Source organism: Hemiscyllium ocellatum, chromosome 24 (genome assembly GCF_020745735.1).
Source record: "Hemiscyllium ocellatum isolate sHemOce1 chromosome 24, sHemOce1.pat.X.cur, whole genome shotgun sequence".
Classification (NCBI taxonomy): domain Eukaryota; kingdom Metazoa; phylum Chordata; class Chondrichthyes; order Orectolobiformes; family Hemiscylliidae; genus Hemiscyllium; species Hemiscyllium ocellatum.
Genome location: NC_083424.1, coordinates 26,510,582 through 26,526,000, shown reverse-complemented (window position 1 = coordinate 26,526,000; position 15,419 = coordinate 26,510,582). Strand labels below are relative to the sequence as shown.

Genomic DNA, 15,419 nt, shown 5'->3' with positions numbered 1-15,419 from the left:
GACAGGGTGGATTTGATCAGGCCTTTTTTTCCTCTTTTAATTCAAAAAGCAGGGGAGTCGTTATCCTTGTCCGGAAGAACTTCCCTTTGAAAATTCTAAATCAGATAAAAGACGAATCTGGACGATATATTTTGATTAAAGCCCTCATAAATGGAGAGGAATATGGGATCTTAAATGTGTACTGCCCCCCGGCACACCCCTTTAAATTCATAACGGAAGCTTTTTCAAAACTGATGGCCTTTGGTGCCCGTCATACAATTATAGGGGGAGACTTTAATTGTATTATGGATCCGGAAATAGACAGGATTCCCAAGAGTGCCGCTGGAGTATCTCCCAGATCTAGACTACTGGCGGACCTGAATAAAGAATTAGGATTGGTAGATGTATGGAGATGTCTCCATCCACAGGGTAGAGATTTTTCTTTCTACTCTAATCCACATAAATGTCACACAAGAATTGATATTTTTTTGCCCCATCGATTTTTCTAAATTCTATAGCAACCTGTAAAATAGGTACTATAGCAATCTCTGACCATGCCGCTGTATATATGGAAACTAAGGTAAAGAACAATGGGACATCCGCTCGGCATTGGCGTATGGACCCCTTCCTGATAAAAGATAGCAAATTTTTAAAGTACTTCTCCCAAGAACTTAAAACTTTTTTAGAAATTAATACTGGTATGGCTAGCAATCCGTCAATGATGTGGGAGACCATCAAAGCTTATGCACAAGGTTTGATCATCTCCTATTCAGCGACCCAGAGGAAAATGAAGGGAGAGCAACAGCGTCTGCTCGAAGCTCGCCTAAAAGCAGCCGAAACAGCATACGCTGATAGACCTTCTATCACAAAATTGCAGAGGATTACAGCTCTTAGGACAGCTTTAAACACCGCGCTTACTCAAACGGCTAAAAGGGAAATATTATTTGCGAAACAAAGATTATATGAATATGGCGACAAACCGGGTAGATACTTAGCTTTTCTTGCAAAGAAAAAGAAAGCCCCTCAAACTATTCCGACCATCAAGGAAAGTACAGGTACCCTGACTCATGATCATAAAAAGATCAATGCGACCTTTAAAGAATTTTATTCTGAACTATATAGATCGCAGGATTGTGAAGATAGGATTAGGAGGATGCAGTCATTTTTTAAAAATTTGACCTTCCCGGACCTGACTCCGGAACAGGTGTCGGCCCTAAATACCCCTTTAACAGTCCAAGAAATACTTGAGGCAATTAGGCAACTTCAGAGCGGAAAAGCACCGGGCCCGGATGGTTTTCAAGCTGAATTCTATAAAGAATTTACAGGAATATTGGTTGACCCACTTATGGATATGTATAATTTTGCGCATAGTCAGGTCTGTCTCCCACCCACGCTGAAAGAAGCAAATATTTCTCTTATCCTCAAAAAAGGAAAAGACCCAGAAGATTGTGCATCTTACAGACCAATATCCTTACTAAATGTAGACTTTAAAATTCTCTCAAAAATGTTAGCACTAAGACTAGAAAGGGTACTGCCATATATTATAAAGGAGGACCAGACGGGATTTATTAAGGGCCGCAGATCATCCAATAATATCAGAAGGGTCTTGAATATGATCCAAGCCTGTCATCAGGGAAAGATACCAGGAGTAGTAATTTCATTGGATGCGGAAAAGGCATTTGACAGGGTTGAATGGTCATATTTATTTTACACATTGGAAAGGTTTGGCGTTGGACAGGTGTTTACCAAATGGGTTTCAACATTGTATAATGACCCCAAAGCAGCTGTTATTACTAATGGGTTAAGATCGGATGGCTTCAGTGTGGGTAGGGGCTGCCGTCAAGGATGTCCTCTCTCACCATTGTTGTTTACACTGATAATCGAACCATTAGCAGAAGCCATCCGGACTGATCCTAATATAACGGCCCCGAGGATTGGTACAGGTAAACACAAAATTACCCTCTTATTCCTCAGTAATCCTTTAATGTCAGTGCCTCGTCTAATTCAAGTTATTAATACATTTAGTGCATTCTCAGGCTATAAAATTAATTTTTCAAAATCGGAAGCCATGCCAATGGGTGGTCTGGCTATGATACCCCACTTAATGGACGGATCCCCTTTTCCCTTCCGTTGGTCCCTGGAGGGCTTCTTATATTTAGGTATTTTTATCACGCTAGTATTTGATCAGCTGTATAGGGCTAATTTTGTACAATTAATGGAAAGGATAAGGCAGGACCTCCAGCGTTGGAGAGACCTTCCGACTTCCTGGCTAGGGAGAATAGCATTAATTAAAATGAATGTTCTGCCCCGTCTCTTATATCCTATGAGAATGCTCCCGCTGATGCTGCCAAGGCTAGCCCTACGTAAATTATATGGCTGGTTGGGTTCCTTTATTTGGAACCATAGACGGCCCCTTATTAAGCTGAAGAAGCTACAGCTTCCACAGGCAAGGGGAGGACTGGACTTCCCAGACTTTAGGAAATATCAGTTAAGCTCCCTACTAAGTTACATAGCTGATTGGGTTTCATCTGATCCACAATCAATTTGGCTGGATATCGAAGCCTCCCAAGTAAAATACCCACTTATTAACCTTTTATTTTCAGATAAGAGGAAAATCATTACAGACCACTGTAAAAATCCCATAATATTAAATACAATTAAGGCCTGGAATATAATGCGGCAAAATGAGGGTAACTCACATAAAACATCCCCCCATGCACCAATAGTAGGCGCATGGGGATTCCAACCAGGGATTACAGATGCCACCTTTAAACTCTGGAGATCCAGGGGCATCTCATGCTTAGGGGACCTATTTAAAGATGGGATCCTGATGTCCTTTGAGCAGCTGCGTCTGAAATTCGGAATACCTAATGGGGATCTCTTTCGATACTTCCAAGTTCGAGATTATATACAGAGGAAGACTACATTAATAGATAGTCTTTATAAATCAGACAGAGAACGTAATGTCTTACGACCAGCGGGGGCATCCTCCGTTAGTACTATATACCATTTGCTACATGATGGAGTCTCAGGAGACATGGATGACCTGCTTAAAACATGGGAGCAGGACTTGGGGCTAGAAATCTCCGAGGATATGTGGAATGACATTTGGGAAAATGCTAGAAGAATTGCTATCTGTAACAGAACTCAGGCTATCCAACTAAAGATACTTCATAGGGCCCATATAGCTCCGGCTCGACTGGCAAAATTTAAGGCAGGAGCATCTCCAATGTGTCCTAAATGCAAAATAGAGGTGGGTACTCTTGCACATTGTCTGTGGACTTGTCAGAAAATCCGCAGATACTGGACTAAAGTGGCAAATACCCTGACAGAAATTTTAGGAACGGAAATTAGGGTGGACCCTGTATCTCTCCTTTTGGGCTTTTCGAACCTCTCATTTCTGGATACGCACAGGAAGAGACTATTTTCTATTCTCTCTTTCTGTGCAAGGAAAAATATTTTGGTGAACTGGGTGGCTGAGGGTCCCCCTGGACTTTCAAATTGGCACAGATTAATTATGGAATATATCCCCCTTGACTTCCTCACAAATATGGTGCACCGAAAGACTGAATTATTTTATAAAATATGGCAGCCCTTTTTGAATTATATAAATGCAGATATTTCGGCTATCCTAACAAGGGCTTTTATTTAGTGAAGATTTCAGACCGGGCTGCTCCGGGGCCCCTTGGGAGAGGAATCCTGCGTGAATACGGGTTTTATTATATTTGATGTTTATACATTCCGAGCATGTAAGAGACTTAGGTATACACTCTGGTTAGTTATAGGTTAGATTAGTAGAAAGTTGAGTTTTTTTTTCTTTTTTCATTTTTTTTTTCTTTCTTTCTCTTTTCTTTGTTAAATTATGACTATTGTATATATGATTTAATTGTACATCAATGTTTGTATTTGAGAGTTTTGTTTATTTTTGTAAATTTGCAAAAATGTTAAATTTCAATAAAAATATCTACAAAAAAAAAGTCCCTTTATTGCACTGACAACATGGATGACGTGATCACATGATGTCAATCAACCAAACTGTCTGTAAAAATTCTGGCCAGGCATTATCAGAAGATGAAAGATTACAATGCCCTCCTGGAATGTAACACTTTTCTTTGTATGAACATTGCAGCCAGGCCAATACAAAGGATAGTAGAAAGGATGTTTCCCTCTGCCAAAACCCAAAATCCAATGAACTCATTATTTGTTTGACTTGGTGCTAATAACTCCACAGTTATCTGTCCAAAACACAACAGGTCTCATTAGAGTGTGGCCAAACCCAAAGACCCATCACATGACAAACTAACTTGTTTGAAATCACCTTCAATTCTTCAGTGTTCGACTTGCTCTTCAGGTGTTAATAAAATTGACAAGGTAAGCAACTCCATGCTTAAGCTAAATACTGACTTCCGATTTCAATGACTCTTCTGTTCCTGAAAAAACTAAATTTGCCACATAATTAAGGAATTCAAAAGGTGACAACTACCACACCATCAACAATTTGACTGCATCCAAGTTCCTACAAATGTGACTTCTAGGAACAGCCAACTGAAAGAACCTCAACTGACCATTGATACACTAGACTCTAACATACATGAACTAATTCTAATATTTTTGATTTTAATTTGTAACTTAGGATGGCACGGCAGGTCAGTGGTTAGCAGTTCTGCCTCACAGTGCCAGGGACCAGCATTCGATTATACCTTTGAGCGACTGTGTGGAGCTCGCACATTCTCCCTGTCTCTCTGTGGCTTTCCTCCAGGTGGTCCCTGTTTCCACCCACAATCCGAAGATGTGCAGGCTCAGTGGATTAGCCACAGTAAATGCAGGGTTACAGGGATAAGGAAAGGGGATGGGTCTGGGTGGGATACTCTTTGGAGGCATGATTGGATTTGATGGGCCGAATGGCCTGCTTTCACATTAAGGATTCTATTATTTTGTCCTTTGCTTTCCTGGATGCATGTGTCTGAATGCAGTTTACAAATGACTCACCAGGGTTTTGAATGCAGTTAAAAAAAACATTTACTTCGTTTTAACCCTAATGAATATATCATAAGTAACTTAAGTTAGACCTCACAACAGGGTTTGCGGAAACACATCACATTTTTTTCCTAAAAGGAAGTAAATGAAATTTTAAAAAGATGTGTGTTATACAAAAAGGACAGTAAATATAATTCAATTTATCTGTCTCTAGTTTGTGATGTGGGTTTCCAGAAAGGCCTGCCTGCTAGACAATTCAGACTATCCATGAGCAGAAATAACTCTCATCCATTTACCCCACCAGTTCCATTATATATCACAAAAACATACTCTTCTTACAAACCTTATTTATGTAATCCTTCCTCACATATTAATCTATTCAGAAATGTTAACAAATATGTACACATATTGTCTAGCCAATATAACATTCTGAAGATGTCTAGAACTAAACACAGTATTCCACATATAGTCTAACCACTGTTTATAAACACACAGTTGTCCTAATGTCTTTTAAAATTGAACTTTCTCATGTCACCCTATAAAAGAGACACACATTAGCAATAGTTGTCACTGTAATTCACATAGGGGTTGCTTTTAAAAACAGAGGGGTAATGTTACAGCTGTACAAGGTGCTGGTGAGGCCACACTGGAGTAGTGTGTGCAGATTTGGTCTCCTTACTTAAGGATGTACTGGCACAGGAGGGGGTGCAGAGAAGGTTCACTAAGTTGATTCTGGAGTTGAGGGGGGTGGCTTATGAGGAGAGGCTGAGTAGATTTGGATTATATTCTTTGGAATTCAGAAGAATGAGGTGGGGGGATCTTATAGAAACAATTATGAAGGGAATAGATAAAATAGAAATAGATAAGATGTTTCCACTGGTGGGTGAGACAAGGACATGAGGGAACGGCCTCAAGATTAGAGGAAGCAGGTTTAGAATTGAACTGAGAAGGAACTTCTTCACCCAGAGGGTTGCTAATCTATGTACTTCCTTTCCCAGGGAAGTAGTTGATGAAACTTCAGTAATCGCTTTTAAAGCTAAGGTAGATACTTGTTTGAAAAATAAAGGAATTAAGGGATATGGTGAAAATGCGGTTAAGTGGAGCTGAGTCTACGAAAAGATGGCCCTGATCGTATTGAGTGGTGAAACAAGTTCAAAGGACCAAATGGTCTATGCCTGTTCCTTGTTCTTCTGCCCTTAAGATGCATGCCAAGCAATAATGCATATGGACAAAGAGGGGCCATCGCTAGTAGAATAGAAAGCTCAACTGCAGGAGAAAGTGAGGACTGCAGATGCTGAAGATCAGAGCTGAAAAAGTGTTGCTGGAAAAGCTCAGCAGGTCAGGCAGCATCCAAGGAGCAGGAGAATCGACGTCTTCATGCCCGAAACGTCGATTCTCCTGCTCCTTGGATGCTGCCTGACCTGCTGCGCTTTTCCAGCAACACATTTTTCAGCTCAACTGCCGGTCCAAGTTACTTTTTTGCATGAAGTCAAACCACCAAGGTAGACAAAAAAGTTTATGAAAAATAAAGAAAATTTTATACACAAAGTTTCAACCATGTTATGAAAATACTACTTTTGAAGATTTAACAGAACCATGAGAATTTTGACCCTAAAGCAGTCAATCAAGATAGGCAAAAATGGCTCATGAAGTAATAGTCCAAAAATATCTTAACATTAATTGCTCCAGTATGACTGTTGTTGGATAAATTTTACAGGTGAATTAAGTTTAATTTGTTTTGATATAAAATAGTGGTTTTGAACTAGTTAATTTAACTCATATGCAAAATTAATAAACTGCAATTTATTAAATGGAGTGTTACATGTGAGCCAACCTAATGAAGTGTAACCTAAATTTACAACAGACAGTATGTAATACCAGCACTAAATACAGCTTCTATCCAAAGAAGTTAGTGGCGGTTTAACAGGAAGCTGCCATCTATCTAATTTTATAGAAGAATGAACTGCTAACTTGAGGAAAGAAAGGGAACCCAAGATCATCTTTTTAAAAAAAACCTTCATCCTCAATTTTTTAAAATTTACTTCTCTCCCCAAAGGCATATTATGGCACCAGTCAACTAGGTCACACATTTAGAGATTGATGCTTCTGTGCAAGCAACTCTACTTCTGATTTTCCCTTCCTCCCTTGTAAGGAAGTGGTTTACAACATATTTCACATGTTACTACAGACCTTCCCTATTTGCACGCATTTTTAAACACTCAGAACATAATTTTCTCTGAACAGATTTTCCAAATTGGTTTTCAACAATGGGAGAAAATACGCAACTTAGTTACCTCAGCAGGCATGTGCATCAAAAGGACAGCAGCGATGGGAGCCTGTGCCTGACAGTACCCTTCCTCTGGCCTGTAAATTGTGTATGCTTTTAAAACTCTATAGAGGTCTTGTTGCCTAAGATAAACCAAAAAAAAACCTTATTTTGAGACGACAAAAAAAATAAACTAGGCAAAAACATTACTTTGACATTCAGATCTAGTTTTGGTTACGAGCATGGCATTCTCCTCTTCTTCAGGATAAAGTTCCATAGATTCAATGTCCATGTTTTCAGGAGAAAAAAAGTCAACATTAAAAAGTGAATGCCTCTCAACTTTTCAAGCTGCATTTAACTTGGCAGATTTCAATTTATAAACATTACCTGAATTCATAAAAATTCCTAAATTACAGTTTCCACTAAAATTAAGCATTACAATCAATCTACAATTTTAAATAAAGTTGAATAAAATCATTCAGACAAATGAACTTTAAACTTAAAAAAAAAACAGAAATTCTACCCGATTTTAATGAACAAGAAATACCAATAAATGCCTCAAATTTTGGTGAAATAACTAGTTTGAGGAGTTACTGAACTTTGAAATATGTATGCAAGATGTATTAATAGGATATCAAGATGCTGAAAGACAGTATAAATAGAAGAATTTTTCCTCTTTCTTGGTCCTGCAGTGAAGTATGCTGGGATTCTCCAGTCAAATTTCAGAATGTAGTTTGAATCCACAGCCAGTTAATTGAAGAAAAAATAAGTTGATTCAGAAGCATCAAAAGAAACACAATGTCAAAGATAATTACAAAAGCATTCAGAAATGTAATTAAATGGGTGCAAGCACAATAATCCTTAAGGAATAAGGCACAAAAACACCAGAAATAGTCCCTTCTACTTTATTGGAATCCCTTTTCAAGAATTAACCTTGCTACTTGTTGCAGCTTGATAAAGAGTTGCCTCCCTTCACTCCAGCGAATTGTTTTACACGAATCATCATTCCTGATGATTGGATTTAGAGTACCATACAGGAAACAGTTAACTAAGTTGTTCTAAAACTTTCTGTTCTAAGGCCAGAACCAAAAGAGCACAGATCTTTGAGGGTGGACAAAGATTAAATACATGAAGTATAAGTTTACCCATGGCCTCCTCTTGCAATAAACATCTCATGAAAAGGAAACTGACGATGCAGATCTCTTTCTATTACATCAAGCCATGTTGGATCTCCAGGTGACCGATCCATTTCCTAAGGAAAGCAACCATTATAGCCAAATTTTAATATTTATTTTGATACAGAAAAGCGTTGTCAGGTTCTCATTGCAATCACTATTTAATATCATATTTTACAGACAAATTATTTAGAATTGTAGAAACTGCTTTTAAACAGACTACTTAAAAGAGCAATGCAAGATCTAGGCAATTTTACTGTTCTTTTGCTCCAAATGGGATAAGACAATACAAGAGGTTATGCAGTGCCTTTAACATAAAGGACCATCCCACAGCAAATCCCAGGATCATTATAAAACAAAGTATGATACTGAGCCACATTTAGAACTATTAAGTCAAAATGACCAAATGCTTTGTCAAAGCAGCTGATTTTAAGGAGTGCATTAAAGGAAGAAAGAGACCTAATGAGGTGTAAGAAGAGAATGCTACAGTTTTGGGCAATGGAAGGCTCAACCACCAATGATCAAGGAATTAAAATCAGGAATGCTCAATAGGCTAGAATTAGAAAAGTACAAATATTTCAGAGGGTTGAGAGACTAAAGAAGATTACAAAGACCTTGGAAGGATTTGAAAAGAAGAATTCTAAAGACAAATTGTCAAATTAGTGGAATGAAATAAGGGTATGGATTAAAGTTTCAACGGATTAGCCAAGGCAACGAGGGGACATGGGCATGTTAAGAAAGTAATGATAAAGGAACAAAAGTAGAAACTGCTGGAAAAGCTCAGCAGATCTGGTAGCATCTCTTGAGAGAAATCAGAGTTAATGTTTTGGGTCCAAGGATCCTTCCTCAGGACTGAAGGGTCACTGGACCTGAAACGTTAACTGAGCTTTTACAGCAATTCCTATTTTTGTTTCTGATTTCCAGCATCCAGTTATTTCTGTTTTTAAATAATAGGGAGTATGGTTTGATAATGGGATCAGAAGCTCAGCTCAGCCTAGAGTAAACTTGGCTGCCAAAGTTGTAACAGTCAGGTTTACCCTGGCTTTACAACTATCCTGTTGTGTCTTTTGATACGTGCCTGTTTCACAAACGGATACCAGCTAATGAGTCTCCAAATGATTCATCACACCTTCAATAATTCTTGTTATTCTGTGGCCTACCATGTGACAATGTTGTTCAAGTGGGATACAAAGTTTATCAACCTAAACACATCCTACAAACTTGAGGTCACTGCTAATAAGACATGCAAAACCTGGAGTATTTTAACCAGGCAGTTATAACCCTATTTACTACATCTTGGTTTGTTGATAAGCCAACTGTTAAATTTAAATCTTGATCATGTTTATTGTAGCAGGATCCACCATATTCTGTCCTCCCAGCACCAAAGTATAGCAGCTCCTTAATCCTGTATAGCGCAGTATTCCTTTGTTGACAAATGATGCAGCCAATAAATTGGTTTAAGGAAGGAAAAAGAGACCTCCCATTCAGAAGTGACCGACTCCTAGAAGAATATACACATCAACTGCTTCATTTGGTAGGCAGTTTACAGCTAGTCAGTCAGGCTAGGTGGGAGGATGAGGCACCTTTGAAAGCTTACTCAAGCAAAAGACTTCAAGTGCATCAAGGGGAAAGCATTGGAGAGAAAATACTGCGAACGAATCCGTGGTGTAATCCATTAAAACTTCCTGATGTTAATATTTTAGTAATAGCATAGTATATGCGCTTTGGTTTATACTCACATCAAACTTCCCATGATTCTGTTCCATTTTTACTTTACTTCCTGACAAATACTGCCAAGCTCGGCCTCTGAGTGAAGGTGGAATTCCTTTCTGACAGCGGAGTTTTACCTATGTGAGAAGAACAAGAAATGCTAACATAACTTAAATTTTCTTCAACAGTCTTAAACATTTTTTAAAATGTCACCTGAATATCTTAATTCAGATTAACTCCACAATGGCATAAGGACAACTTTGATTACTGCCTTGATGACTTTAATTTCAAAAGCTTAAGGCTTAAAATTTAGTTTCAAGTTAAATTTCTAATAATTTGATTTGAAGTCTGGTTCCCCTACTAGCTTAAGCTGCACAAGTAATTGTTTTTTGTACAACTCATCCACTGACATTTGAAATTCTTTTCAATTACCTACTTAGAATGGCAGGTTAGAGTCAGTGAGCAGACAGAGGTATTGGGTGCTGTTGTTTCCTTCCAGTTCTTGAATCATCATGATGAGTCATTGACAAGTAACATGACATGAATAGAAATGATTTAAAAAGTTATATTATTTATCATCTGGCAATTGAAATAATTGAATCCTATTTCTACCAGAATTACATCTTCCACATTAGAATGCATGAATCATGCCCTCCAAACAACTACATCGCATAGGCACATAGTGACAAGGGTAATTAGTTTGAGTTTCAGTTGGACATCTCTCAGTTCATTTTGTCTCTTTTGATGACTCTTCCATAGAAGTGCCTCATTTCTTCTAGTAGAATTCAGCAACAATAAGGAAAGGAGCAGAGACCAAGTGTAACTTAACCTGCAGCATTTCCACAGATATTATCCTGCCACGGTATACCTTACCCATCCAACAACCCCAGTTTCGGAAAATTCTCTTGTTGACAGGTTTAAAACCGTATTCTCTCCTCTCTTCCTATAACCTCCTTCACCACTTCAGCAGGCTCTTGCAGCCTCCTCCACTCCTCCTACTAACCTTCCCAACCCATTAAGCAGCAGAGAACAAAACCATTCCCACCTTGTCTAAAGGCAGCTCTAAACTCCCCATTCAGCCCTCAGCAAAATGTGACAATGGTCATCAACCCCCCTCAAAAATTTTTTAGACGACCCTAACTTTGGCTTATTTTAAAAGCAAGTGCCACTTGGTGCATTTAGATTAGATTGGTAAAACTACTAGCCTTGAAGCAAAACACATTCATACACTATTGTTAAAAGATAACAAAAAAAGAAATTGGAATAACTTAACTCTATTGGAAAACTTCACAGAATAATAAGTTATTTAACTAAACAGTAACTGTTCCAATATAGTAACATCCAGGAACTAGCAAGGGTCCACTGAAACATAATTTGAGGATGCAACTAAGGAATAGACTCACTCAGCTGTTTTTCACCATAATTAAGAATATGGAGTCTGATGAAGCCTACAGTCATAATGATCAGAAAACCCATCCATCTGATCTTGCAAGCCAACAGACTCAGGCCTGGTTAGTACTTTTTCGGGAGACCAAAAAGGCCTTGTGGTGTAATAGGAGTGTCCCTACCTCTGATTCAGGGGACCCAGGTTCAGGACCACTTGCTCTGAAGGTGCACAATAACAGTCAGTTATACAACAGAGCCTTCGGTCCAACTCATCCGTGCTGACCAAGCATCCTCAATCTGACCTAGTCCTATTTGCCAGAATTTCGATCCTATTCCTCTCCACCCTTCCTATTCTTACATCCGAGATGCCTTTTAAAATTTGTTATTATACCCACCTCCACCACTTCGTCGGGTAGCTCGTTTCATACGCACGTCACCTGTACGAAAAAGTTACCCCTCAGGTCCTTTTTACATCTTTCCCTTCTCACCTTAAACCTTTAGCCTCTATCTTTGGATTTCCCCACCCTAGAAGACCTTGGCCGTCTGCATGCCTCTCATGATTTTATGAACCTCTACGATGTCATCCCTCAGCCTTCAACACTCCAGCCAATTCAGCCTCTTCATATAGCTCAAACCTCCAGTCCCAGCAACATCCTTGCAAATGTTTTCTGCACCTTCCTATAAAAGGGCGACCAGAACCGTATGCAGTGTTCTCAAAGTGGCCTCACCAATGTCTTGTAGAGACGCAACTCCTATACTCAATGCATTAACCAATGAAGACAAGCGTACCAAATGTCTTAGTCACTACCCTGTTCAGCTGTGACTCCACCATCAAGGACTTATGCACCTGGACCTCTAGGTCTCTTTGCTCAGCAACACTCCAAGACTCTACCATTAAGTGTAGAAGTCCTTCCCTGATTTGCCTTGTCAAAATGAAACACCTCAGATCTATCTAAATTAAACTTTATCTGCCACTCTTAAGTCTACTGGCCTATCTGATCAAGGTCCCACTTTACTAAAAGTAACCTTCTTCACTATCCACTACATCACCTATTTTGGTATCATCAGAAAACTTACTAACCATGCCTCATATCTGAGCAGGTTGTATACAAAATATTTAAAGACTGATGAAGCAACATTTTGTAAATTGATAATTATCTTTGTAAAATTGTGAATATAAAAAAGATGTAAAAATGATCAAAGCCTCCATTTCATATACTCCAAGTAAAAGCAGATTGCCCAAATAAATGATACAGTGCCCAGGACTTTAATTCAAAGCATTATGACAAGCACCTGAAAGTGGTGTTTTAAAAACCCAAGAGAAATATCAGTGGTTACTGTTTCCACTATAATTTTAATGATACACAAGCTTATGATTATGTTAAGAAAATTTCCATGTTTCTCTATGCCCCCTTAAAGCATTCCACAAATGAGAAAGTGATTATATAGTCAGTGGTGTGTTTGACTTCTAATACTGTACAGGTATGTCGTATTCAAACATTTTCTGACAGAAGTAAATGCAGCAGAGTTGGATTTTGCATTTTTTCAAGCTGAAATGAATGCAATTAACTCTCCCCTCATTCCTCAACACATACTGCATTAGGCCAAATTAAGATACTTCGTCCCGTTTCTCCCCCCTCCCCACGCCAGTTGAAGCAAAACACTCAGACACAGTGTAGTCTTACCTCCTTAATCTTTATTCTGGGCGCTAGATGGAGAGAGAACAATCTCACCCATGTGCACAGAGACACGAATTCACTGCTTTCTCTGGAACAGCAATTTCTCAATGAACTACACAGTCATTTTACAGGGAGGAGCATCCAGATAAAGCAACATACATATTAATTGTGTAGCCATTACAATCAGTGAGCATCAACAGTAAAGACTAAGCCACTGCTTGATCTTGAATAACTCAACTTCACATAATGAATGCTTTTCACCTTGTTAAACTGACCTCTCATACTGAATGCTTCCAATATTATTAAATGGCTCTACATAATGACTGCTTTTCCACCTTGTTAACCCATTATTTTGCCTGGAGCACCTCATTGTTAACTAATCTGATCTGAGTCATGCTCAGCTGAACCACTTGTTTTATAAAACTCAGAACTTAACTCTTACCCTGCCTGCTTATATCCTATACACATTCTTAATACCAAGTGGAATACAATTAAAGCATCAAAAAAAAAGTACAGCACTTAAACCAACAAGAAAGCAACATTGATAAAACATGACCATCTTTAATCTACAAAACATCTATCAAGCCGCCTAGCAACCAAAATCTTTCCCTATGGTTAACTGCAGATAGAACAGAATCATAGAATGTTATGGGACAGAAAATGGCCATTCAATTAACCATGCCTACGCAAGACTTTGAAATTACTGCCCCTACTACAGGTTCTGCTGTAGTAACTCCACAAACCCTCTTCAAGTACATATTCAATTGACTTTTGAAAGGTCTGATGGAGTCTACCCAATCACCCTTCCAGATCTTGAAAATTACATCAAATATCTCATTTCTCCTCTAGGTTCATTGCTAATTATTCTTATTCTTTTTACAAGCTCTTGCTACTGATCAACCTTTTAGAACAAATAGTCCCATCAAAACTCTTCAATTTTGACTACTACTTAGTTTTCTTCAAAATGGTCTCTGCTTTAAGAACAATCCCAGCTTCTCCGGTCTCTCTGCATAATTGAAGTTTCTCATTCCATCAACCTGGTGAGATTGTAGCATCTCCAAACCAACGATATCCTTCATAAAGTGGGTTACCCAGAACTGGACATAATATTTCAATGAAAACTAACCAATGATTAGCATGATTCCTATATCGATTCAATGCATTTATTAACTATACTATAGCAAATATACTATACACTATCCGAACTACTTTAATGAACTTTTCCTTCATCTGCCAAAGATTCATGAGTGTATACTGTGATGGAAACTGTCGGATTTAGATTGGATTAGATTACTTACAGTGTGGAAACAAGCCCTTCGGCCCAACAAGTCCACACCGACCCACCAAAGCGCAACCCACCCAGACCCATTCCCCTATATTTACCCCTTCACCTAACACTGCAGGCAATTTAGCACGGCCAATTCACCTTTGGATTGTGGGAGGAAACCCACGCAGACACGGACAGAATGTGCCAACTCCACACAGAGTCATCTGTGGCGGGAATTAGACCCAGGTCTCTGGCGTTGCGAGGCAGCAGTGCTAACCATTGTGCTACCGTGCCGCCCACTATATAAATAACCTTTAATGTTTGTTGCTACAAGCTTGGACTGCTGGGATTGAGTTAGCTACTGGTGATTTAGATGAAGTAACTTTAGTTATTTCTGCAACCATGGTGATTTCACAGAAAAGTACCACATATACTCATGTAAAGGTTGACTCCTCATTTTGGGCCAAAAAAATTTGTATTTCCCATATGTCTGGTGTAAAAGTTGACCCTACTATATCACATTATAAACCTCTTACAAAGGAAACTGCATGTTCCTATCAACCCACTTAACCAAAATCGCATTCATTCATACCGGTAACCTAATCATCACTCTTTGTTTACTATATTGCGACTCTATTATTCATTCATACTCTACTTAGCCCACTTGGTTTACTACAGCACGTTGTGATTTTATTCATTCATTTAGACTGGTACTATTGGTACTCATCACACTTTGTTCACTATACATCCAAAAGTTAATATTGTTAAAAAGTTAATCATTTTAATTGTGCCATTATCTGAATAAAAGTAAAATACATTAGCTACATGTATCTTTACTTCTTGGACAAATTTGATAAAGATGCTGAGGTTCATTACATACAAGAGTAAATGGGAGAAAAATGGAAGAATTTGACCGGAAAGTTCAAGATGCTTACACATTCAGAATTTAATAAATGTTTCATTTTCAGTGTGCCATTACT

General features: G+C 38.5%; 1 protein-coding gene across 1 annotated transcript in view; it reads right to left on the bottom strand.

Annotated features, from left to right (window-relative positions):
- Nucleotides 1-15,419, bottom strand: part of tbc1d10ab (TBC1 domain family, member 10Ab) — a 69,627-nt gene that overhangs the window by 22,016 nt on the left and 32,192 nt on the right. The window contains exons 3-5 of the mRNA XM_060843603.1: nt 10,137-10,244; nt 8,368-8,474; nt 7,251-7,365 (exon numbers count right to left, since the gene is read on the bottom strand). Of these exons, the coding sequence (XP_060699586.1) occupies nt 7,251-7,365; nt 8,368-8,474; nt 10,137-10,244 (330 nt within the window). The remainder of the gene's footprint in view (nt 1-7,250; nt 7,366-8,367; nt 8,475-10,136; nt 10,245-15,419) is intronic.